Raw genomic sequence first — 26,655 nt, 5'->3', positions numbered from 1 at the left:
GTTTTGAAGCGGTTTTTCGTAAATCACTGAAAAACTGTAAGTTTTTACAAAAAAGTTAATAGTAGTTTTATTCGTATAGCTTATATTCTAAGAATAAACGCGCCTTTCGATTATTGAGATACAACCCCTTCGCAAGAAAACCATCCCATATTCCCGGCTTAAGAGAGAGAGAGTTGTACTTAAAATAATTAAAAATTAATTATTTGTCGACTAGATATCGTTTAATAATTTATGAGCTCGCAAAATATACGCATCTCAATTATTGAATTGCCATTTTCTTTCTATAGTGCAGTCACTGAAGGTAAAAATCAACTATGACCTTCGATTTCGGTAAATCTGCATTCATTTTCACGAAAATTGGTGAGCGGATTTTGATGCTATCAACTTTTTCTGGAGTTCATTTTGGATAGGTATTTCTAAGTACTTTGATAATTATTTAGTACCTAAGTGTTATAAAATGCATCTCTTTCCCGTTATTTAAGCTTGAATTCTTAGATTTGAACAGTCGCAGAAAAAAATATACATTTAATTACCAATAACTTACTTTAAATTAACATTAAAGGGTTTTTCAAGTAAGCAATTTATTATATTTTTTATTGGCTTCAATTTTAGTGATAAACACTTTTTTTGTAAAAACTTACAGTTTTTGAGTTATTTATGAAAAATCGCTTTAAAACATGCATTTTCTTTCACAAAAATTAAAATATTTGATCTTTAATAACTCAAAAAGTATTAATTTATTTTAATCACATTATATAACAAATTTTGCTTACAATTTGTCCCTCTCTCGATTTGTGGGGTTATTTTTAATAAAGTAATTTTCACCCCCGAGAAGGGGTGACATATACCCCAGGTTAAAACCCCAAGTTGTTATTGTTAATTCGTGAAAATGAATGGAGATTTACCGAAATCGAAGGTCATAGTTGATTTTTACCTTCAGTGACTGCACTATAGAAAGAAAATGGCAATTCAATAATTGACATGCGTATATTTTGCAAGCTCATAAATTATTAAACGATATGTAGTCTCCAAATAATTAATTTAAATTATTTTAAGTACAACTCTCTCTTAAGCCGGGAATATGGGATGGTTTTCTTGCGAAGGGGTTGTAAATCTATAATCGAAAGGCGCGTGATTTAAGAGTTTATTCTTAGAATATAAGCTTTACGAAATAAACTACTATTAACTTTTTTGTTAAAACTTACAGTTTTTCAGTGATTTACGAAAAACCGCTTCATAACATGCATTTTTTTCACGAATAATTAAAATCTTTGATCTTTAATAGCTTAAAAAGTATTGACTTATTTTATTAACTTTATATAATAAATTTTGCTTTTAATTTGTTCTTTTATTGATTTGTGCAGTTATTTTTAATAAAATAATTTTCACCCCCGAGAAGGGGCGGTATCCACCCTCAGGGTAAAGGCGCAAGGTGGTACCATGTCACCTTTGTTTCTTGACGTATCCTCTAACCACTGACCAATTTTCGTGAAAATCGATGAAGGTTCACCGAAATTGAAGATAGTTGTTGATTTTTACCTTCAGTGACTGCACTATACAAAATAAATTTTAATTTACTGATCTAAATTCGCGTAATTTCGAAGCTTATAAATTATTCAATGATATGTCGTCGCCAAATAATTAGTTTAATGCATTTTAAGTACAACTTTCTCTTAAGCCGGGAAGATAGGGTGGTTTTCTTGCGAAGGGGTTGTAGCTCAATAATCGAAATGCACGTGATTTAATAGTTTATGCTTAGAGTATATACGCTATAGGAATTATATCCTCAATACGATATATTTTAAGTTTTCTCAGCATTTTTCTCTTAAGTTAAATCAATTAAAGGGTTGTTTGGGGGTGAAGGGGATGAGCTCAAAAATCGAAACTATATAATTTCAAGAGCTCATAAATATCTCGTAATTCTGCCGCAAAAACCGATTCAATATTCCTATTTTTAAGTAGTCCTAGTAGTTTTTAAGTATTTTTGAGTCAGCCCCCCCCCCCCACTAAAGTATCAAATTCCTGCTCTGTGGAACGAGCTCAAAATTTTTAGTATGCGGAATATGAGAGCTCGTAAATAGCTCATAAATCAGGGCTATTTGTTTTTTGATTTTTGCAAGTGGGGGGGGGGGCAGCTCAACACGGGTGAAAACAAGGGCTAAGGCAGTAGAGCGGAGAGTGGAATCCGATGCTCCCCAGGTGGTACCGCAGAGCTTCTGTATGATGTTATTTCTTGTACTAACTTTTGGGCAGTGTTTATTAAATGCTCTTTAAATGATAGCGTTCTGTCTAGTGTTACGCCCAGGTACTTCGGTGTTTTGTTGTGGGTAAGTGTGGTATTTTCAAACCGTATGTTGAGTTCCTTTCCAGCAAGTTTGTTGTTCAGGTGAAAGCAACTAACTTCTGTTTTGGATGCATTTGGTTGAAGTCGCCACTTGCGAAAATATTTGCCCAATATATATAAGTCTGCCGTCAGAACTTCTTCAGACGTTTCTAGTGTTCTGCATCGTGTAGTGAGGGCCCAGTCATCGGCGTATCCCAAATTTCTTGATTGCGTTTCCGGCATTTCTGCTAAGTATAAGCTAAATAGTAGTGGAGAGAGCACTGACCCCTGTGGTAAGCCATTCTTAAGTTTCTTTGGTGAGCTGATATCTGTGCCCATCACTACTTGAAACATTCGGTCGTTGAGCATGCTATCTATTAGGCGTGCTATTGGTTTACAAGGGTTGCACGGAGAATTTTGTATATGAGGCCCTCTCTCCATACTGTAGGGGTGTAGAGCTAGTTCGCGTCCGTAGTAGAATGCTACACGTGCACCCTGGGTAATGCTAAATGAACTAGCACATACTGGCAGTCAGACAATCCTTAGGATCTCATGACCAAACAACACTTCCAACGAAAGATGATAAACAAAATAAACGGCCCTTGTGAGGACCGCACAACCAGACCAATCGGACCTATATTTCGAATTTGCCAGCTATGCTAAAAGCCAGTTTCTATAAAAACTATTAAAAGAGCATCGATAGTGACAATAGCGTTAGAATACTCTGATGGTATCCAGGGCAACAACAACAATTAAATAACAACGGTTCACAAGTGTGTTATGACAATAGCAAAAAATCCATTCACTTCGAATTGCTATCTAATCCGGCCCATTCTCCTGATTTGGATCCCTTCACTGTGTATTCCTAAATGTGAGTAGATGGCTTGTAAATAAAAAAATAGCTCAAACTAAGAGATAATTGACGAAAAATAACCCCTATTTTGCAGAGTTTGAAGAATTGTATTATCAGAACAGCATAGAGACCTTGGAAAAATCGCTTAAATCGTTCTATTGAACTAAAAGGATTGAAATAAAAATAAAATGATTATAATAGCTATTTGTATAACAAGGGAGGAAAGTGCTACTTTTCCTCCCGAGATTGAAGTTTACTGCCCGACGCGTAGCGGAGGGCATTAATCATTCAAGGGAGGAAAAGGCACTTTACTCCCATGTTATACATATGGTTGTTCCACCTTCCTCAAATAACAAGTCATTTTTTCATTTTTACTTAATTTATTTATGTAACTAACCAACAAAATTTATTAGAACTAAAACTAACAAGTAGGTACAATATAACTGTCAACTGTCAAATATAAGTCAAATTATTAATGTAAACATTGTTAAATCAAAATAACAATTTACTGTTTTTTACCATTCTGCAAAATACAGGGTGTTTTATAAATAAACGTTAAAATGTATAAATACTTACGCAATAGAAAATAGATATTGTACAGGGTATCAATAAGTTATATTTCATGAATGAAATACCATGACGTCACTTTTACTTTCCCTCCCTAGGGAGGAAAAGTACAACTTTGCTCCCTAAAATCAGGTACGGAAAAGTATACTTTCGGTAGAGGTAGGTGGAAAAATTATTTTTATTTCAAAGGTTATTTGTCAAATCACCTCAGGTTCAGAATTCAGGACAATTAGCTCCTTTCATGTTCCTTCTCATTGCGTTATACCTAAGTCTTCTTCTTTTTGATGTGCCTATCCGTGACGAATGTTGGCGATCACTATGGCAATCTTTATTGTGTTGAACCATAGGTTCTGAGGTTCTTTAACTAGGATGTTCTTCTTCTTCCTGGACCTCGCTTTCCAAATATTTTTCCTTGCAGGATGGCTTCTAGGAGGGCATATCTGGATTCATTTAGCATAATGTATCTAAAGTATTCCAACTTTCGAGATTTGATGGTGGTTACTACCTCTCGGTTCTTCCCCATTCTTCTAAGGACCTCCTCATTTGTGACCCGATCAGTCCACGGGATTTTAAGAATTCTCCGATATAGCCAGATCTCAAATCTCAAAGTACTACCGTACTGTACAAAGTAGGTACGGTATAATGGCATCTAGGTACTATTGTCTCAGTTTGCACGGAAACTAGAAGATGCCATTATATAAAACTCTGGAGTAATATGAATGTAAGTTTTGCGGAAATAAAAGAGACAACAAAACAAAGTAAGCATAATTTAATATAGGCTATTGATTATATTCAAAATAAGATAGCTAAAAGGAACTACAACGTTAACGGGGTTTTATTATTTGATATGGTCAATGGACATCTATATATGAAAAAACCGCGGAGTGCTACCATTTAAAGGGGTGCGTTTTTGAGAAATGGGTGAATTAGTCCCTGGGCACAGGTTACATTAGGGTGAGTTCTATGCACTTTTGATACAAATACGTCTACATAAAAATTGTTCCTGGTTAAATTTCCTATTTAAATATAACTTTTTAAAGTCAAAGATACTTTTTTTTACAAAAATATATTCAAAAGAAAAAGCACAAAGAAACCCAAAAGAAAGAAATTTTGTTTTTTGTCCCATAACTTTTGTCCACGGGGATATAGGTATAGACATTGCTTCACAGAAAAAAAACTTACATATTTTCTCTTTAAAATGTAGTTTGGTAGAGGTCATTAGGATTTACAGTTTTCGAAATATGATTTTTCAAAGTTCGCCACTCACAGCAATTTTGGGCAATTTTCCTTGTTATTTCGCAAATATTGTTCTGTAACTTTTTTCTACGTAACTTTAGGTATATGCAATGGTACACGTAATAGGAATAGAAATCAATTACCTTTAAAATGGTCTACTGTATAACGTTGTACGACTTTTTTTAAAGAGATTGTGGTTTTTCAAGGTTTTATACTTTTAACGATTTTTTTATAATATAATATAAAAATAAAACAAAATTATTATATAATATATTATATATTATATAATACCTAATATAAAAAAATATTATTTTTTACATTTTTTACGATTGTTTTTGAAATTTCTCATTATAACTTTTTTCTTGTACATGAATATACATACTATCTATATATTGCGCAAAAAAAGAGGGCTTACTTTCTGTTCTTTAAAATGGTGTATCATCTATATTTAAATACATAATGGAAACCGAGTGATTCTTTGATATTTTTTTACCTGTATTAATTAAAATATTTCTTTTACAAAAATTACAAAAACATTAGTCTTAAAAAACATCACTTTAGTTAAAATTATTTAAACGTTAACATTTAAAAAAATTTCAAAATCAAAGTCCATCTCTTCGTTAGCATTAGCTTCAATATCTTCCTCCGACACCTCAGTTATCTTAGAGTTCCCACAATTAGTACCCATGCACATGCACCCTTTGCAGAATATTGAACAACTAATTCCTATCTTCCTACAACCGCAGTTTTTTGTACATCCTTTGGTACATTTACATGCTATTTTTTCAAGCAAAGCTTGTGGTGCAGGAGCTTTGACAGTAAATATTGGAATTAATACATATTTTCAAGTTTGCCCAGCCGAGTCAAGTGGATCAAAAGTATTACCTATAAAAAATAAGATTCAATCATAACACACAATCACATAAAAAAGTTATAATGGGGAATTTAAAAAATAATCCTAAAATCAAAAATCGTTGCAAGTACTTATTACAATTTGAAAAAGCATATCTTATTCAAAAATAACCCTAGAATTTTTTATAATACACCATTTTAAAGTAAACAGAATAAGTTTTCTTTTTTATTATAAAATATATACCATATAGAAAAAAAAGTTATAATGGGAAATTTAAAAAATAATCGTAAAAATATAAAAACTCGTTAAAAGTCTTGAAAAAGATAACCTCTTGAAAAGAAGTCGTACAGCATTATACAGTAGACCATTTTAAAGGTAATTGATTTCTATTCCTCTTACATGTACCATTGCATATACCTAAAGTTACGTAGAAAAAAGTTACAGAACAATATTTGCGAAATAACAAGGAAAACTGCCCAAAATTGCTGTGAGTGGCGAACTTTGAAAAATCATATTTCAAAAACTGTAAATCCTAATGACCTCTACCAAACATCATTTTAAAGAGAAAATATGTAAGTTTTTTTTCTGTGAAGCAATGTCTATACCTATATCCCCGTGGACAAAAGTTATGGGACAAAAAACAAAATTTCTTTCTTTTGGGTTTCTTTGTACTTTTTCTTTTGAATATATGTTTGTAAAAAAAAGTATCCTTGACTTTAAAAAGTTGTATTTAGATAGGAAATTTAACCAGGAACAATTTTTATGTAGACGTGTTTGTACCAAAAGTGCATAGAACTCACCCTAATGTTACTTGTGCCCAGGGACTAATTCACCCATTTCTCAAAAACGCACCCCTTTAAATGGTAGCACTCCGCGGTTTTTTCATATAGAGAGATTCATTGACCATATGAAATAATAAAACTCCGTTAACGTTGTAGTTCCTTTCTATAGTACATAATCAATAGCCTAATATGAGATGAGCATGGATTAATAAAATGAAAAATAAAAAGGTATCTAATAATATACCTAATACTGATGAAGAATGAAAGGTACCTTCAAACAGCATTCAATATAATTATAAACTATAAACTTTTGGACTATTTTTAGTGTTTTTTTAAGGAAATTAAAAATTTAGTCATATTTTTAATTTTAAAAATATGTGGCGGTCAAAGTACTCAGCATTTTTGCCAACATTATGATAATATATTATTATGTTACTACCAACGATGTAAAAAATACTCGGTACTACCGACAGTTTAATTCGAAATTACAATGTACTAGCTACTTTATAGGCAACCTATTCTACTCGGTACTACCGATAGTTTTATTCGAAATTACAAGGTACTAGCTACTTTATAGGCAAACTATGCTACACTATTGAAAATATTGTTGTATATGTTTCAGTGCGGATTATAGAATTAATTTTACGTTTTGACTTGGAAATAAAACCAATTGGATTTGACACAGATCATTAACGTTTTTGAAAACAAGAAACAATAATGGACTAAATATTGAACTAATAAAAAACAAGTTACCGAGGAGTATTTGAATATTGTAGGAGATTAGTAAGACGAAGTACCAGCGAGTATAGCAGTAGTGTTCCTATAGCAGGAAATATTTAAAAAGAGAATATAACGAGTGTTAAATTCGCATAGAACTCAACTTTAATGAGTTAAATGAGTTTAATGAGATTATAAATATAATAATGTATTGTCCCCTGTGCCATCTAGGCGAGGCAGTGGCGCATTAAAAACCACTAAACCTACCGATTTTCCGTAGCAAGATGAATCGCTATGCAACTTTTTATTCAGGAAAATTTGTGAACAAAATTTATGGTGGTAAAATGAAAGTTGCGGCTTGTGCATTGTGCATTGTACTTCATAGAAAATGAAAAATTTGGAACTCGGAAAATATCGATAGGAATCGGTTCAATTTTGTTATTCGGGGGTTTTCGAAGTCATCATCATCATCATTATCTTTTTTACAACTCTTCGTGAATCTACGCCGCGTTTACTATTGTCTTTCATTGGGTGCGATCCTATTACCCATGGTATCACCTCCATCTTCTCCAGGTCTTCTCTTACTGCATCTTTCTGCCTTTTTCTAGGCCGTCCTGTCGGTCTTTCCTAAAACACATTGCTATCCAGTCTGTTGTCATCGCTCAATACCACCCATCTTAGTCTATAGGATTTTATTTTTCTCACAATGTTTCTCTGTCCGAAGAGAGTCTCTAATTCATGTTGTATCTGCTTCTCCATCCATTCATTTGTTACACTGTCCGTTTAAGTACCAGATAAAACTGGCAGGATTTTGCATTCCCATACTAAAAGTTTATTAATTTCTTTTTTTCTCAATGTTCATGTTTCACTTCCGTATGTCACTGCTGCTTGTATTATGGTTTTGTACATTTGGATTTTGACACGTTTTGAGAGAAGCTTTGATCTCATTAGATGTTGAAAGGCAAAGAAAGATGTATTCCCTGCCAGTATTCGTATTTCAACCTCCCGTTCTCCTCTGTTGTCACCGGTAATTGTTGTTCTTAGGCATTTGAATTCTTTGACCATCTCAAAATTATTATGATCGTTTATGGTAATATTTTGATATTCGCTTTCATTCCTTTCTTGACACGATCATGTGTTTAGTTTTTTCTTCATTATTTTCAAGCCTACGTTTAGAGTTGCTTCTTCAAAGTTCGAAACTATATGCTTAACTTCCTGTGTTGTCTGTGCTACTGCATCTACATCATCTGCAAATACGAGAATAGTCTTTACTCCTCTGGCAGTTATGGCTGGCTTGACTCTGGTATAGATTTTTCGCATTGCATATTCCAATGTTAGATTAATTAGTAATGGGGACAGCGGATCTCCCTGTCTGAGTCCGGTGTTTACGCCGAACGCCTTTGAAGTTTTGCCTCCTGTTCTAATTTGTACAAAAGAATTGTTTACACACATTCGCGCAACCGTGGTCAGCTTCTTTGGTACGCCTAGAACCTAGTTTTCGAGGTCACTTAATACAAATTTGATAACTACCATAGATCTTGAGCCACCTGGTATCCAGTATGGACGTCGTCTCCTGGAGTTTCATGTTAAGTTGATTTCAAACCAGTCCACACTCATTACTCGGAAGGTTCTTGAGGGCGCTGAACACGAATATGATAACGACGATGGTTCTCGAGCTACCTGGTGCTCAGGGTGGACTTCAACTCCTGGAGTTTCATGTTCAATTTCATTCTAAATCAGTAGGCAGTGGTTACTCGGGTGATTTTGAGGTGGCTGAAGATGAAAATGGTAACGACAATGATTCTGGAGCTATCTGATATGTAGTAGTAAAAATATAGTATAGTCTGTTTTTAAAACAGGAGGAGTAATTCAAATTTACCGCGCCGTAATGCTTGTTTGTAATTGGTCCAACCGCAGGCAAGTTTACTCCACTGTTATAAAATTTTGACACTAGTGAAATTTATGAAGTTTTGACACTATTGGCATTTGAAAGGTTAATTAAATTATATCGGTGATTTTTTGTGTTTTCTGCATTATTCCTTTAATTTTTAGATTTTAAGTCTTTAAAAAACAGTTGATTTTAGAACTCTTTAGCGAGGTATTGGTCTTCTTCTTCTTCTTTTTGTATAGACATGACTCTGTCTGTTTTTTCAATGTGCCTCTAGTAAGTTGTCCCACTGATCGTCTTCCTATTGGGGAACCGTCTCTCGCTGTCCTGACTATCCTATTTGTTGTCATTTGGCTTATGTGGTCATTCCATTCTATTCTTCTGTTTCTTACCCAGTTATTAGTGTTATACACTTTGCGTCTACGTCGTTTATCTGTACTTCGAGCTCTGTCCCATAGAGTCTTACCATCGATTTTTCGAAGGGTTTTTATCTCCGCTGTTTCGAGCAATCTTTTTGTCCTCTCTGTGTCGGGTCGTGTTTCTGCCGCGTATGTCATTATTGGTCTGATGACTGTTTTGTAAATTCTGCCTTTCATTTCTTTTCCGATATTTTTATTTCTCCATATTATGTCATTCAGGCAACCTGCGGCTCTGTTTGCTTTATTCACTTGATCTTCCACTTCTGTTTCGAGCCTTCCGTAGCTAGATAGTGTGATGTTTAGGTATTTAAACTCCATCACTTGTTCTATTATCTGACCTTCCAGTTCCAAATTACATCTTATTGGATCTGCTGTTATAACCATGCATTTTGTCTTTTGTGAGTAAATTAACGTGTTAAATTTTCTAGCGATTATGTTGAATTGGTGCAGCATACGTTGTAAATCATCTTCACGAGATTAGTATGGCGTCGTCCGCATAGCAGATTATTTTAAGTTGTTTTTCTCCCATTTGGTATCCTTTTTTAGTTCTTACTTTTTTTATTATTTCGTCCATGATCAGGTTGAACAATAAAGGACTCAAGGAATCCTCCTGTCTTATCCCATTGCCGGCTTCAATTGGGTCAGTTAATTCATCGTCCACTTTTACTTTTATTGTGTTGTTCTGGTAGATGTTTTCGATCGTTTTAATTATTTCTAGAGGTACCTCTCTCGAGTATAACAAATGGATAACGCCCTTTAATGTGACCCTGTCAAATGCTTTCTTAAGGTCCACGAAACATAAATATGCCGGTTACATAAATATGCCGGTTTGTTGTATTTCAACGATTTCTCTTGAACTTGCCTCATTATAAATATAGCGTCAGCGCATGATCTTCCCGACCTAAAACCTTGTTGTTCTTCTGCTAATGTTATAATTTCATTCAATTTGTTTGTTATCACTTTGGTTGTTAAGTTTAATGTTGTGTTTAATAATTTAATTCCTCTGTAACTCTCCGGGTCCGATTTGTTTCCTGTTTTGAAGAGAGGTATTAGGATGCTTGATCTCCATTCTTATGTGGTATTCTGTTTTGTTCTATTATTTTTTGTATTAGTTTTAATAGTTGTTTAGTTAGATCTTGTCCTCCGTACTTTAGGAGTTCGTTCGATATTCTGTCCTCTCCTGGAGATTTTCTATTTTTTAATTTTCTTAATGCTTCCTTTACCTCTCCCTCCTCGATGATTATTTCTTCGTTTGTTGTAACTTCAGGTGTTGGTGGTTCATTATCATCGCTTTTAGCAAATAGAGATCGGAAGTAGTCTGCCCATGTTTCCTTCTGAATGTGTTTCGCTTTTATTAATTTGTTTATCTCCTTTCTTGGCCCTCTGATCATTCTCCATACTTCTTTTTGTGTTCTGTAGAAGTCGTGTTCCATCTGTTTTGAGAAACTCTGCCAGTGCTCCCTTTCTATTAGCCTCACTAAAGTATTCGTTTCGTTTCTGATTCGTTTGTAGTGGTTGTATGCCTGTTGTGTTTGTTTCGTCCTGTATTGTAAAAAGGCTTTCTTCTTTTCTTCACATTTTATCTTAACTTCCTCTCTAAACCACGGAGTTTTCTTCTTTAATATGTGAGTATTCGTTACTTTTCTCTCTCCAAGTGATTCTGTTGCAGCGTTGATTATGTTATCTTTGAGTTTTTGCCAGCTTTCATCGATGTTATCTTTTTCTAATATTCCATTCTTAGCAACCTTCTCTGATATTCTTTTCCTGTATAAGCATTCCGAGGATTCCGTATGTAGTCCTTCAACTTTGATTTTTGTTTGTGTTGGTGTTGCCCTTGGGTGTGAAATATTTCATAATGAATTTCTTCTTGGGTGTGAATCTGTCTTTTTTGTTTACTCCTCTTGGTTTAAAAACAAACTATAGTATAGCTTAGTAAAAATATATACCGGATGAATATTCAGATCATCAAATATTGGCTGAAATGTATCGGTAGAGGATGTATCTCATGGCTATTTCCAAAAATATAAATGTGTGGATTGGAAAAATTATGCTAACGGCAGATTCATTCACATATCATCTAAGAGAGTGTATCTAGAAGTTCTTGATTGTACCGAGAAATAATTTTGAATGTAACAGACTGGTTATGGGAGCTCAAAGAAAATTTCTAGCATCCCCCTATCATCCAGTGAAGATGGCACCACCTTCTGGTGTCCACCAAGTGTTTAATTTTTTGCAGTTGCAAAAGGACTGTGGCGGGACTGTTCCAGTGGCGGATCTACGGGGAGGGAAATAAGGGGAATTTTCACCCCTAACAAGGTCCAAAATTAAAGAAAAAATTGTAAAAACATAACAATATATTAGCTGGTATGAAACTTAACCACAGACAGACAATTTTAACCAAATATACACGCTAGTTAGGAACATTAAGGGCATTTAACGCATATAAGTTATTATTTATGTCTTTTATGTAGTTTAGGTTTATCTTTTTTATACCTCTTGGTTGATGTTTCATTGGCAAGTTCCCCCCTAAAAAAAATTTCCCCTCCAAAGGCAAATGTCTAGATCCACCACTGGGCAGTTCATGTGGATGTAGAACGAATGGCTTGATTTGCAGTTTAGCATGTAAAATTTAATAAAAAAAATTTGCTATTTTTATATTTATGAAATGTTATTATAAATCTTATTTGATACTACATTTTCACAAAAATCTTAAATTACAAATTAACATAAAACTTCGAGAGGTCCACCTTGGCCACTGAAATACCATAAAACTCAAGAAGACGGGGGCACCAGGTATATCGAGGACCATCGTTGTTATGTTGTGGTCAGCGACCTCCAAAACCTCTTAATAACAAAATTGAACTTATTGCTGTCTCTATTTTTGGAGCCAATTTTTCATTTTCTATGCAGTACAATGCAGGACCGCGTTATGCAATAGCGGATTAAGTGCCAAAATGTAGTTTTGAGATAAATCGATTTAAAGATTTTAAATTTGTTTTTGGTACTATTTCTAAAGTATAGTACTGACATGTTTCATATTTATTATGTTAATGCAAATGTAAATAGACTTTTACATGTGTTTAAAATTTTTTAAAAATAATTTATATTTTAAAATTTATTCGATCAAATGTCGCTTAATACATTAATGATTTTTTAAGATATGCATGAGTCAAGATCCGAATACCGGATTAAGAGACATATTTGGCGCCTAATCTGATGTTGCCTGACAAAGGATGTCTTTTAATTCGATATATTAAACGTTAGTAAATATGTTATGTTTTGTAATAAAGAATTAACCGACTATTCATGGCTCTTGATTCGTTATTACACTTACAAAGATGCGGATTTTTGTTTATGACAATGGATTATGTACCATTATTAGCGTTTAGTTCGATATTACAAATCCTAGTGTGAGATTTTTTTAATAAAATAAAAAATGTCGCTTAATACAGGCATTGAAAAACAGTTTTTTTTTTAAATTTTTTTACAAAAAACATATTTTTATACATAGATTTGCACCCTAGCTGCAAGATGGCATTATTATCTCGATTTTGGACTTTTGGCGGTTAATCCGTTATTATATAACGCGGTCCGCATATCCTTGTGCACAAAATGCAATTTTCATTTTACCACCATGAATTTTGTTCATAAATTTTCCTGAAAATTTTCCGAATCGATTCATCTTGCTGCGAAAAATTGGTAGTTCTTAGTAGGTTAGTGCTTCATTGCCTCGCATATTCTTCAATTTCATTTATCTTTTTATTCGTAGGATGATATCTCATACATCATCATCATTCTCTTTGCCTTATTTCTATGCGGGGTCGGCTTCCCTAATTGCATTTCTCCATATAATTCTATCTTGGGTCATATCAATGTTAATCCCCTTTACCAACATATCCTGCCTTATCGTCTTCCCCCAGCTCTTCTTTGGTCTTCCTCTCCTACTCCTTCCAGGAAGCTGCACTTCAGCTATTCTTCGTATTGGGTGATTAACGTCTCGACGTTGAACATGACCAAACCATCTTAACTTATGCTCTCTCATTTTGGCATCAATTGGTGCCACACCTAGACTTCTCCTAATATACTCATTTCTAATTTTATCCTTCTTTGTCACTCCACTCATCCATCTAAGCATTCTCATTTCCGCCACATGCATTCGTTGTTCCTCTTTCTTTTTCACTGCCCAACATTCAGTTCCGTACATAATAGCCGGTCTTATGGCTGTTTTATAGAATTTTCCCTTCAGCTTTATTGGAATTTTTCTGTCACACAACACACCACTCGCTTCTTTCCACTTCATCCATCCAGCCCTAATTCTACTGCATGCATCTCCATTTATTTCTCCATTACTCTGTAATATCGATCCTAGGTACTTAAAACTATTGCTTTTCACAATCATTTCACCATCCAAAGATACCATTTTATTTCTAGTAACTCCATCTTTAAATGAACATTTCAAATACTCTGTTTTTGTCCTACTAAGTTTTAAACCTTTCTCCTCCAGAGCTTGTCTCCAATGTTCCAGTTTTTGTTCTGTCTCTTTCACTATTTCCTATTAACACTACATCATCAGCATACATTAGGCACCATGGAATGCTACCCTGTAGTTTCGCTGATATCTGGTCCAAAACTAATGAGAATAAATAAGGACTAAGCACCGAGCCTTGGTGCAATCCTACTTTCACCTGAAATTTATCATTCTCTCCCACACCTGTCCTAACACTAGTCGTTACTCCCTCATACATATCTCTCACAATCTTTACATATTGGCCAGGGACTCCTTTCTTATTGAGTGCCCACCACAGAATCTCTCGAGGAACTCTATCATATGCTTTCTCAAGATCAATGAATACCATATGAGCGTTGGTCTCTTTATTCCTGTATTTTTCCATCAGTTGCCTTACAATAAAATTTGCATCTGTTGTTGATCTGCCCTGCATAAAGCCAAATTGATTATCGGATATTTCGGTTTCTTCACGTATCCGTCTATCAATTACTCTCTCCCATATTTTCATGGTGTGGCTAAGTAGTTTTATAGCCCTGTAGTTTGTACATTGTTGTATGTCTTCCTTGTTTTTGTAGACAGGTACTAATATACTGCTTCTCCATTCGTCTGGCATTTGTCCAACTTCCATAATTCTATTAATGATATCTCATATACACATTGTTTTATTTAAATAAATTTACAGATAGGAATCGATTCATTAAAAACTCTATAAAATAAAAAATAATACAGTTTATCTTTTACACTAAACAACAGTTTACAACAGTTTACAAGACATTTACTCAACATACACCCTACACACACATTATACTAAGTACCTACCTGATTGGAAAAATCCTCTGTAATAACATGCCAATGGCCATTAGTTGTCGAGGCAATAAAAAATAGGCTTGTAGTAAATTTGACCTAGAAAAAATACCTTTACAGTCTTTCTTATATTTAAAAATACAGAAATATTGAATTAAGGCAGTCGCAGCAGTTGCATTTGGTCTCGCTTGAAATAATTACAATGTAGTGCATATCGTTAATTAGCTCGTAAATAATGTTGGGTGTATTTCAGCTTGAAACGACATTAAAATAATAATATAATGAAAGACTGTTTATGAATTTAATGACAGTATATAATGTATATTCTAAAAAGAAAGGATTACTGCAAAGTGTAGCCAAAATCAACAAAAACAGAGTACTGAAGAACGGAATAAAATAAAATAACCACAAGGTTTTGAACAACAAATGACCTCTTTATTGAGGTTGGCGATCAATATGGCAAAATTCCTTGTATTCTGGGCTTGATTAATTAAGTCATTTCCTGTTGTGCGTGCCCAATCTCTGATGTTTCGTAGCCAAGATTATTTCTTTCTTCCTGTACCCCTTTTACTTTCTTCTAATATTACCTGGAGGTCTTTCTAATTTTGATAGTCGTGTGTTCATTATTTCCAGTAGGGATTTTTGACAAAACATCGGTTTTCGGTTATACCGGTTTTTTTTGCTTACGGTTTAACCTGGCGGTTATAACCGGCCACAAAAAACCGGTTTTTGGAAAAACCGGTTTTCGGTTTTTTTAATCCAATAGGTTACAAAGTTACATTTACAATACACTTTAGTTTGCGATACTCCATTCGACTCGATATCAATATGATCAAAATTAGTACTATCGAAAGAACATCAATATCAATATACCTAAATAAAACACAATTTTTAATAAAACCATTTTATTCTATTAATTAATATATTTATTTATTATTTTATTATTATTATATATTTATTGATTATTATTAAATATAATATAGCGTAAGATTAATATATACATTGTATCGAAATAAAATTTGATTTGTGTGAATACTAAAGATTTCTGAATTTCAGTAGTCAGATGTAGAGAACAGTAAAAAAAAATTATTATTATCCTACTGCTCAACAGAGAGCGCTGAAATAATTCAGGTTCTATCGTCATTGAATATACAGTCGAACCCGCTTAGTAGAATACCTCTTATAGGAATATCCCGCTTTAAGGAATAGAAATTAGAGGTCCAGAAACGTTTGTACTAGCCATTAATGATCGGTTATTAGCATATCCCGGTTATAAGAATATTTATGCTTGGCACGAAGGCTATTCCAATAAGCGGGTTCGACTGTATTATGAGAGTAGAATATTCGCCCCGAGCGTTAACAAAGTGTCAAAGCAAAATCGACGGACCTGCTCATGGTGGCGGATTTTTGAAATTTTATAAGGACGCTTTGTGTATGTTTAAATGAGACATTTAAAAAAAATGCCGTGTCACGCTAGTGATATTATGTATTAATATAAACAGAAAATAAAAACGCACTTAATCTGATATAAATTTTTCACTTTCCAATATTGATTATCAGTTCGATTTTGTATACATAACCTCACTATCGCAGTTTATGTCAATAAATCTTTATTAACGCAAAAGAAAATATTTTTCTTGCACTATAAATTACAGTATAAATTAATAACTAATGAATTCTAACAATTTTTTTCGGTTATTATCACTACAAAATAAAATATTCAAGTTTAACAAAATAATCCCATAAGACTCAATGTTAAAACGTCCTTACAAAATCTGACAGCGTGTCACGTGGCTGTAAGTAGAGGGGAGACGCACGGAGCCAATAATATGCAATTATTGTATTCAATTAATGATGCAAAGTTAATTTACCGTTTAAAAATAAAATCCTCTAAAATACCCACCAATTTTCCTCTCCTCCCAAATCCAAAAAAATCCCCAACCATTTTAACTTATAAAAAATTTCCCAGACTCTTTGAAATGGGATTTAAAAAAAAAATAATATCAACATAAATATTTTACTTAAAAATAAATTGGATAATGCAATTTATCTTTTATTTTTACTACCATCAAAAAAAAATTTATCATGTATTACTTTTAACACGTTTGTATATTTGTAGAATAGGTACATTTTAACTCATTTAATAATTCTTGGAGATTCGTATTCGTAATCAGTAATTCGATATTCATAGTCAGAGCATTATTTTTGGTAATCAGAAAAAGTCATTCACCCACTTTCAATGTCAAGAGTTAAGTGTGAAAAAGAGATGATGTTTGCCTCTAATTCAACCAGATCACTTCTTATGTAAATATTATGATTACAAATACCCTTTCAAGGAAATATTATACTAAAACTTATAAATTGTTTCTGGCTGATGTGAGATTGCACTTTCAGTTTGCTTCAGTATTTATAAAATAAAATAAAATTTGAATTATGGTTTTGTTTGGAATAATTACTTGAGAATAATAATTATGATTGGGATCCAAAATAATACCTAACCTAATCCTAATCACCGCAAAAACCTAATAACCGGTTTTTACTTTAAAAAGAAAAACCGGTTATAACCGGGATAAAAAAAACAACCGGTAAAACCGGTTATTGCGAAGTAAAAAAACCGGTTTTAGGTTTAAACCGGTAGGTTTTTCCCATCCCTAATTTCCAGTACTTCTTCATTTGTAGTTCTGCTGGTCCAACTTATTCTTAACATTCGGCGGTACATCCACATTTCGAATGAATTCAATTTGTTGACGTCATATTGTTTTATTGTCCAGGTCTTACAGCCATATAGCAATAGAGACCACACATAATAGTTTATAGTAGGGGAGGAAAGTATGTTAAATTTGCAGTTACTCGAGCGTTATGGGGACCTATTGGGTTCTGAAGATTAGGTCCTAAAACCAAAAAAAAAATTAAGTAAATTTTTTTCATTTAAGTGGGGTCTTTCCATTTTTTAATTTGATTTTCCATTTCCATAATTCGACAAAACATTTTTACGTAAAGAATTCAAATCTGCAATAAAAAAATGGAAGCTTCTATTTAAGATTTGAAAGTAAGCCCCCACCCCACCTCCGTAGGGGGTCGTGTTTGGTGTCATTCGATAGGTTTTTCAAAAATATTGAATACGTGTATTTTTCAGTTTTTCGATCTGACGTTCATTTCGCGAAATATCACGGGGTTCGTATTTAAAATTTTAAATTTACCCCCCACCCCTCTCCATGTGGGTCACGTTTGGTATCATTGGATAGATTTTTGAAAAATATTGAATAAGTGTATTTTTCAGTTTTTCGATCTGACGTTCATTTCTCGAAATATTCGCTTTTTTTGTGAAACTTTGTGACTGACCCATTTCCTTACGACCGCTCAAATCGTTAGATTTTGGAAATATACACTGTTTTGCATGTACTTCACTTACCTTATAATAATCTGACGATTTCCAGTTTTTCTAAGGAGCGATTTTTTTCCGGGCCTCCCTTAACGAACTCTGTATTAAGATTTGTATTTTTTAAAAGTTTAAAGTTACACTTTAATCCCACCCCACCTCCGGAAAATTGTTTTGCCTCGAGAAAATCGGTTGCAGATGCAAAGAATTTTATCGAATTCAAAAGGCGGGGATTTGTTATAGAATGGTTTTTTGGAAAAATTCAAAAAATAAATTTATATCATGGACCACGAGATCATAGATTTTCTTCACCCTGTATATGACCAAAAATTGTACAGATTATAATTTAGTTAATAAACAATCTTTTTATGTGGTTTTCGTTATGGGTTTTTGAAAGGATTTACAGACAATGGTTCAAAAATATTGGAAAGTGCATGTGATTTCGTTTTGTTAACATCAATAGGATTTTTGTAAATAATTCGTAGAAGGTTTAAACGATAAACAAATTTTATTGAGTTTAGAACGTAAGGCCTTTTGTTTAGTTTTTTGAAAAAACGATAGTAATTTGATGACTCTTAGAATTTTAACAAAATGGAAAGTTGGATACAAATTAAGTTGGTTTTCTTAGGAAAGGAAAGTATGAATGTTTTTGGGTAGAGAGTTTGTTTTTAATTGGTAGAGAAAGATCGATGGAAGGGATGAGAATGTGGAGTCGTAATTTCAGAGAGAAAAGATAGACACTGTGTGATGAATATCGGGGGAGAGCAGTCCAGCTTTTGAAAAGTGAAAAGCCAGTGTAAGGTGGTGAAATCGGCCTTTGCGCGCAGAATCAAGTTGAAACGAAATTGTTGACCGGTTGAGAAGTAAAATTTTCCTGTGTCCGAGGAAGATTCCTTTGTTCTGTCTAGAACGAGTAGCTAATTGTATCTATTTGCACAAGATATCGAGCAAGGAGAAAACTGAGTGGAGAATTCGAGCGAGTCCTGGTTTTGTTTGTTTTTGAAGCAGTTTGGACGAGAGGGACCTTTTCGCAACGTCAAAAGAGTACGTGTAGGAGAATCAAGGTCAACGCAATCTGGGAAAAGAAGGAGTGAAGAAACAAAAAGGTTAGTCAAATCATTTGTGGAAACGGAGAGAGCTAGTTCCTTTCAAAATTTTGGCTTTCTATTAGCATTTTGATACAACTAGACACTGTTCTAACTCTGGCTTCCTTTAATTGTAGCATTTAATCACTTGTAACGCCGACCTGAAGATGATCTGTATATTGTAGAGATCTAAACCGGTCGTCGAAGTAAATTAAATGATTTTGAGTACGTCTGTGTTTCTTTACTTCATTTAAAATGAACTCACATATGCAACCCATTCAACATATCAAGATTTATTATTACGCACAATTTAACCGAAAAAGCCAATTTTCTATTCTTTACGGTGGTAAAGAACACGGTGGTTGGTGTTCTTACTAATGATCATTATTTTTGTCTTCTAACAATTAAGTTTTAGGCCGTATTTGTTACATGTTTGTCAATATAAAAAGTACAAGATATAAAAATAAACAATTAGTGCTATAGTTATAATATTATAAACACACAAACAGCTGCCGCCAAACGATTTTAAGATAAAAAAACAACAATCCACAAAAGTGGTAGTTCGTACACCTGATGGGAGAGACAGTCTAGAAGGCAAAGCAACAAGTCTTGAACCGCACACTACTCCGCAAGCCTCAACGTACATTACAGTGTAAGCCGCAATCAACGGTTTGGTTTTAATAATATTACTATCACCGGTTGCATTACCTACATTTACAGTGACTATTTTAGTGTTTGAACAACTTAAGTGCAATCAGCGGAACTTTAGTTTTGGTCAATAAATATAGGTATGAAACATTCAATATAGTAATATTTAACTTAATTTCTTAACCGCAACTTACGGCATTGTTACAATTTATTTTGAGTTTTTTAATCGTAATTTTTTTAACATGTCAACTTATTTGTAATAAGTAATTTTATATGAAAATGAATGATATTCAAAATAATTAGTTCCAAAGTTTCTTTTTTATTTTTGCAAATTAACCTGGCATTCTTATTCTTGCATACCCTGTGGCAATAAAATAGATAGGGAATATTAATCGAAAAATTAAAATATTTAAAATTATTAAAACATCCTTTTTTCTACTTTCCTTGCTCATAACTTTGATTCATTTTGGAGCAAAATAGTACCTATAGACGGAGAGCTAGAGCCGAAAAATCATCGTCATAAGTAATATGGAATTTTTCCTGTGAAATGTATCCATTGTATATTGACAAGTATGGCCCCTTTCAGGGAAGGGGTCATAATTGATTTATTATGGCCCCTTTATGATTAGGGCCACATATGGGCCATTAATGATTATTAAGGGCCTTTTATGATTATGGGCCATTAATGATTTGGTGCAAGTTGGCACCAAATCAATTTTATTTCTTGAGGTATACTCTAACTAGTCACCAATTTTCATGCAAATGGATGGAGGTTTAACAAAATAGGAGGTGAAAACCTTCAATGACTGCACTAACTTTCCCCTTTCATCCCTATTATTGTTACTTCCTGTATCCACTGAGGTGTCAGCCTGAAAGCGGTCATAATTATCAATATACAATAGACACATTTCACATGCCAAACTCCATATTATAGGCTATTGATTATGTACTATAGAAAGGAACTACAACGTTAACGGGGTTTTATTATTTCATATGGTCAACGAATCTCTATGTATGAAAAAACCGCGGAGTGCTACCATTTAAAGGGGTGCGTTTTTGAGAAATAGGTGAATTAGTCCCTGGGCACAGGTTACATTAGGGTGAGTTCTATGCACTTTTGGTACAAACACGTCTACATAAAAATTATTCCTGGTTAAATTTCCTATCTAAATATTACTTTTTAAAGTCAAAGATACTTTTTTTTTACAAAAATATATTCAAAAGAAAAAGCACAAAGAAACCCAAAAGAAAGAAATTTTGTTTTTTGTCCCATAACTTTTGTCCACGGGGATATAGGTATAGACATTGCTTCACAGAAAAAAAACTTACATATTTGCTCTTTAAAATGGTGTTCGGTAGAGGTCATTAGGATTTACAGTTTTCGAAATATGATTTTTCAAAGTTCGCCACTCACAGCAATTTTGGGCAATTTTCCTTGTTATTTCGCAAATATTGTTCTGTAACTTTTTCCTACGTAACTTTAGGTATATGCAATGGTACATGTAGGAGGAATAGAAATCAATTACCTTTAAAATTGTCTACTGTATATTGTTGTACGACTTCTTTTAAAGAGTCTATCTTTTTCAAGACTATACTTTTAACGAGTTTTTATATTTTCTACGATTATTTTTTAAATGTCCCATTATATGGTATATATTATATAATAAAAAAGAAAGCTTATTCTGTTTACTTTAAAATGGTGTATTATAAAAAATTCTAGGGTTATTTTTGAATAAGATATGCTTTTTCAAATTGTAATTAGTACTTGCAACGATTTTTGATTTTAGGATTATTTTTTAAATTCCTCATTATAACTTTTTTATGTGATTGTGTGTTATGATTGGATCATATTTTTTTAAGGTAATACTTTGAATCCACTTGACTCGGCCGGGCAAACTTCAAAATATGGATTAATTCCAATATTTACTGTCAAAGCTCCTGCACCACAAGCTTTGCTTGAAAAAATAGCATGTAAATGTACCGAAAGATGTACAAAAAACTGCGGTTGTAGGGAGATAGGAATTAGTTGTTCAATATTCTGCAAAGGGTGCATATGCATGGGTACTAATTGTGAGAATTCTAAGATAACTGAGGTGTCAGAGGAAGATATTGAAGCAAACGAAGAGATGGACTTTGATTTTGAAAATTTTTTAAATGTCAACGTTTAAATAATTTTAGCTAAAGTGATATTTTTTAAGACTAATGTTTATGTAATTTTTGTAAAAGAAATAATTTTAAATAATACAGGTAAAAAAGTATCAAAGAATAACTCGGTTTCCATTATGTATTTAAATATAGATGATACACCATTTTAAAGAACAGAAAGTAAGCCCTCTTTGTTGCGCAATATATAGATAGTATATTCATGTACAAGAAAAAAAAAAGTTATAATGAGAAATTTCAAAAATAATCGTAAAAAATGTAAAAAATAATATTTTTCTTTATATTAGGTATTATATAATATATTATACCGGGTGTCCATTTATATTTTCCCCCATTTTAACTGCCTATAACTTCTAAACGGTTCAAGATAGAAATATGGGGTTTTCGCTGAAATGTTTTATTTTAGTAAAAGTTTTGTCTGAATGGATTGAATTTTTTATATCGCTTTCAAATACGAAATAAAAAATGGCGGATTTTTGAAAAAAACTTTGTTTACTTTTTTTTAATGGAACACCCAGTATATTTTTTTGTAAATTGAAAGAAAGGTCATTCACCTATCCAGCGATAGAAAGTTTTTCAAAATCGGTTGTCAAATTACTGAATAATTAATTTTTAAAATGAGGGGTGCAACGTGGATATCACATACCTAAATAACATAACTGAGCAAAATGATATTATGTCATGTGATTTCCACATTGCATCTCTCATTTTAAAAATTAATTGCTCAGTCATTTGGCAACCGATTTTAAAAAATTTTATATCGCTTGATAGGTAAATGACCGTTTTTTCAAGACACAAAAAATATACTGGGTGTTTTAATAAAAAAAGTCAACAACGTTGTACAATAAATATATTATACACGGCTCACTAAAATAATTAGTTACGCCCCTGTACTACTGATTACTTAAAATTCAAGTAGTATTTATGTAACCTTTCTGGAAACTCCAGGTTATTGTTGAGACTCGCATTTGAACCCCTCGCCGGGGCAGATCGTCAAAAGCTTCCTAACGAGAATCATCTCTAATCTATCGACGCTCCCGCTATTCGTAAAAAGGCCGCATTTTACCGGCTTTTTTTTGCTATCGTTTTATACCGCTCAGATAATTCAATCTGCTCAGTATTATCGACGATGATTTATTTAGCGTATTAGTGAGTGCCTTACAAATGAACCAAATGGATTATGGAATTCAATCAGAGCTCTGATGTGACACGTCATCAAGGAATAAAACTGTAAGTACTCTACATGTATGTGAACATAACTTATTAGTCGTGATACTGTATGCATTTTGAACCATATACCTCTCGTAGCAAATATTCTTTGTGCCATTTATGCAGATAATACTTTAAATTACATATGAAAAATCGTTATCTACTCTTAACCAGCTTACCTATGGGAATATACTCTATAACCGTACAATAAGTATAGGTTACTATTGTTAAGGATACTTTACGTATTGCCTAAACATTTCTGTTCCATCGAGCCGTATCATATTAATTATTTATTAATTAAATCCTCAAGGTCCTTCGTATTTGCATATTTTGATAATCTCTATTCTGAGAATAACGGTTTTTCATTTATAGTGTCTTTCTGTTGCATTTGGAAATTTCCAAGCCACGCCGCCCCGGCACAAAAATAAAATATTCCTCTCTTTCTGCACTCAAATTCTCAGTATTTAACCCAGCACGTCTCTACAATAGCTGGTAGGTTGTTAAGCCCGGTCTACACGTGCAATTTCAGAAACTACTTGCTTTGTTCAAATAAAGGAGTCGTTTTGTTTGTATGAAAAAATATTTGCATATATTACATTATTTTATTTTCGTAAATATATTTTTCTGTTTATAGTATACAAAAAGTGTACTCATTTCTTGGCTGATAGTACGGGTGTTATAATTTTAACATTGTTTGTTCAACCTTTTGATTTAAATTAAATTTATAATTTTGAATCCGATTAAGCCTGGTTCACAGGTTACAAAAATTATTAAAAATAATTTTGTTTTCTTGCATAAATTGTAAGTTTTTGCTACATTTAGCTTCGCTTAAGCTCATTTTACACTTCTAGAAAACTATAGAAAATAAATAATTGTTTTTTCCTTCAATTTAATTAATTTAAATACTTGTTAAGGGTGTCTCACACTTGCTGAAAAATACCCATTTTGGAAAATTGCATATATTTTGAAATTTTATAGTTTTGCATTTCATATACTAATCTGCGCTCATACAGGGTGATACTATTAAGCCAATCTCACACTATTAAACGTGTAATATATAATATATTGTACATATTCTCTCATTTTCGCATCGATTTATAGGTTTAGACATTTGCAAATAATCTATCTAATCTCACATTCTCGCAACATGGCTGACCGATCAAAATATAACCGACAGAGGCTCACCGCAAAACTTGATATAACCAAGTTGGCTGATTCGGTTCCCACAACTCTTAATTCTCTAAACAAATATAAAATTCGTGAAATAATTTCACAACTCAAACATTCTTACGGACTTTTCCGCGATGCTCAAAATGTGCTGGAGACGATCCCCGAGGAACCTACCCCCTCTACTGATTCCTCTGTGGTTTTTGATAAATATTTGGATACAATTTCTCTATTGGAAGAAAGGTTAGAGGTCATTGAAAGTTCTAATGTGACTGCTACCCCCTCCCTCCAATTTGACCCTAATTCTTCTCTAACCTCACAGTCTATGGCTAGGCAACGAACAGTAAACCTCCCTCGTATTCAGTTAAAACCATTTAGTGGCTTAGTTACTGAATACAATTCATTCATTGAGACCTTTGATACAATAATAGGATCTGATACTACATTAAGTGATCTGGAAAAACTCATTTACCTCAAAAGTTTTCTAACTTCCGAGCCTTTGACGCTTCTCGAGCATATCCCACTCACAGGTGACAATTACAAAATAGCCCGGGATAACCTGACACAAAGGTACGCCAACTCTAAATCGCTTATCAAAACTCTCATCTCTCAAATTCTTGATGCGCCTCCTATTTCTGGAAACGCAAATCACTCACAATTAAGAAATTTTCATACGGTCATGTCAAATAATTTCAAGGCCCTATTGAACTTGAATAGGCCCCCTTCAGATCTCTTGCATTTACTTCTCATACATATCGCTACTCAGAAACTCGACGCACCTACCATTAGGGCTCTTGAGTTCCAATCCGGTGGTAGCCAAGCTACCCCTGATTTTGTCCATTTTCTAGGGGAAATCGAGACACGCGTTGTTCATCTTGAGAATATTCAATCTCAATCAAAACCAAAATCGACTACTACTTCCAGACACTCTTTACACCTAGCCTCAGACACTTCTACCAGTAACCTTTCGCCTCGCTTAGGTCCTAAGAAATGTTCCTATTGCAACGACTCTCACTCGATCTACTCTTGTCCTCAGTTCAAGCAGTTGAATTCTAAAGAACGTTTTAGTTTTGTCAAACAAAATAAATTTTGTATTAATTGTCTTGGGTCTCACATGCTCGATCAGTGTAAATCCAAATTCTCTTGCATAGTTTGTAAATCTCGTCATCACACGTTGCTCCATTTCGACAAAACGGGTCATAGTAACCCTTCCGCGGCTGTTGGCCAACACAACTCAAATAATCATAATAAAACCGCTATCTCAAATAACTCCCATACACAGGGTAATTCACAACAGGGGCCCTCACATGTTAGAGCTCCTGAAACGGAAGTTAATCTTCAAAATTCGACTCCACATTCAATGGCTCTATCTGCAGCCTCGCTTGATAATCATTTGGTGTTATTAAGCACACTCCAGGTCTATCTTGTCGCTCCTAGCGGCAAGAGGGTCTTCGCAAAGGCACTTTTAGACTCGGCCTCACAGGTTTCATTTATTAGTGCTGACCTCGTAAAGGAACTGTCACTCACCACTAGAGATGGAAAATTACGGATCAATGGAATTAACTCCACCTCATCCTCGTCTCAATCTATTGTAGATACAACAATTTTCGCTGTCGCTAACGACGTTCCTTTTGACATCTCGTGCTCTGTACTCCCAAAGATAACAAATCCGCTTCCTCAAATTTCTATTTCGGCGAGCAAACTAAACATACCCTCAGAGATACCATTAGGTGATCCGATGTTCCATGTAACATCCCCAATTGGTATCCTGCTCGGTGCAGACCTGTATAACGATATCATTCAACCTGAAATAATTCGTTTGGGAAAAGGTCTTCCCGTTCTTCAACGCACTCTACTCGGGTACACGATATCAGGGTCAGTTCCAGACTTTGCTCTTAAGTCGAAAAATACTAAAAAGGCTTTGGAATTTTATTCAAACTCTCTCGTTACTTGTTGTTCTCATAACACTCCTTCCGCCGTAAATGAGCCGGTAGTGTCCAACGAGGAACTATCCGATCATTTACAAAAATTCTGGGAGCTGGAAGAAGCCGCTCC

At 33.6% G+C, this 26,655-nt stretch overlaps 1 protein-coding gene across 2 annotated transcripts in view; it reads left to right on the top strand.

Moving 5' to 3' along the window:
- The first annotated feature begins 19,957 nt into the window (after nucleotides 1–19,957).
- Nucleotides 19,958–26,655, top strand: part of LOC114324368 (clavesin-1-like) — a 70,385-nt gene continuing 63,687 nt past the window's right edge. Inside the window, exon 1 of one of the 2 annotated variants that reach the window (XM_028272184.2) lies at nucleotides 19,958–20,201. Coding sequence is in view for 1 of the 2 variants with exons in the window: in XM_050646279.1 (XP_050502236.1) it covers nucleotides 23,405–23,454 (50 nt within the window). In the remaining variant the exon portion in view is untranslated. Of the gene's footprint in view, nucleotides 20,202–23,389; nucleotides 23,455–26,655 lie in introns of those variants that run through there. The other variant, XM_050646279.1, reaches the window with a different exon arrangement.

This window comes from Diabrotica virgifera, chromosome 3 (genome assembly GCF_917563875.1).
Source record: "Diabrotica virgifera virgifera chromosome 3, PGI_DIABVI_V3a".
Classification (NCBI taxonomy): Eukaryota; Metazoa; Arthropoda; class Insecta; order Coleoptera; family Chrysomelidae; genus Diabrotica; species Diabrotica virgifera.
This window is presented reverse-complemented; position numbering and strand designations above follow the sequence as displayed.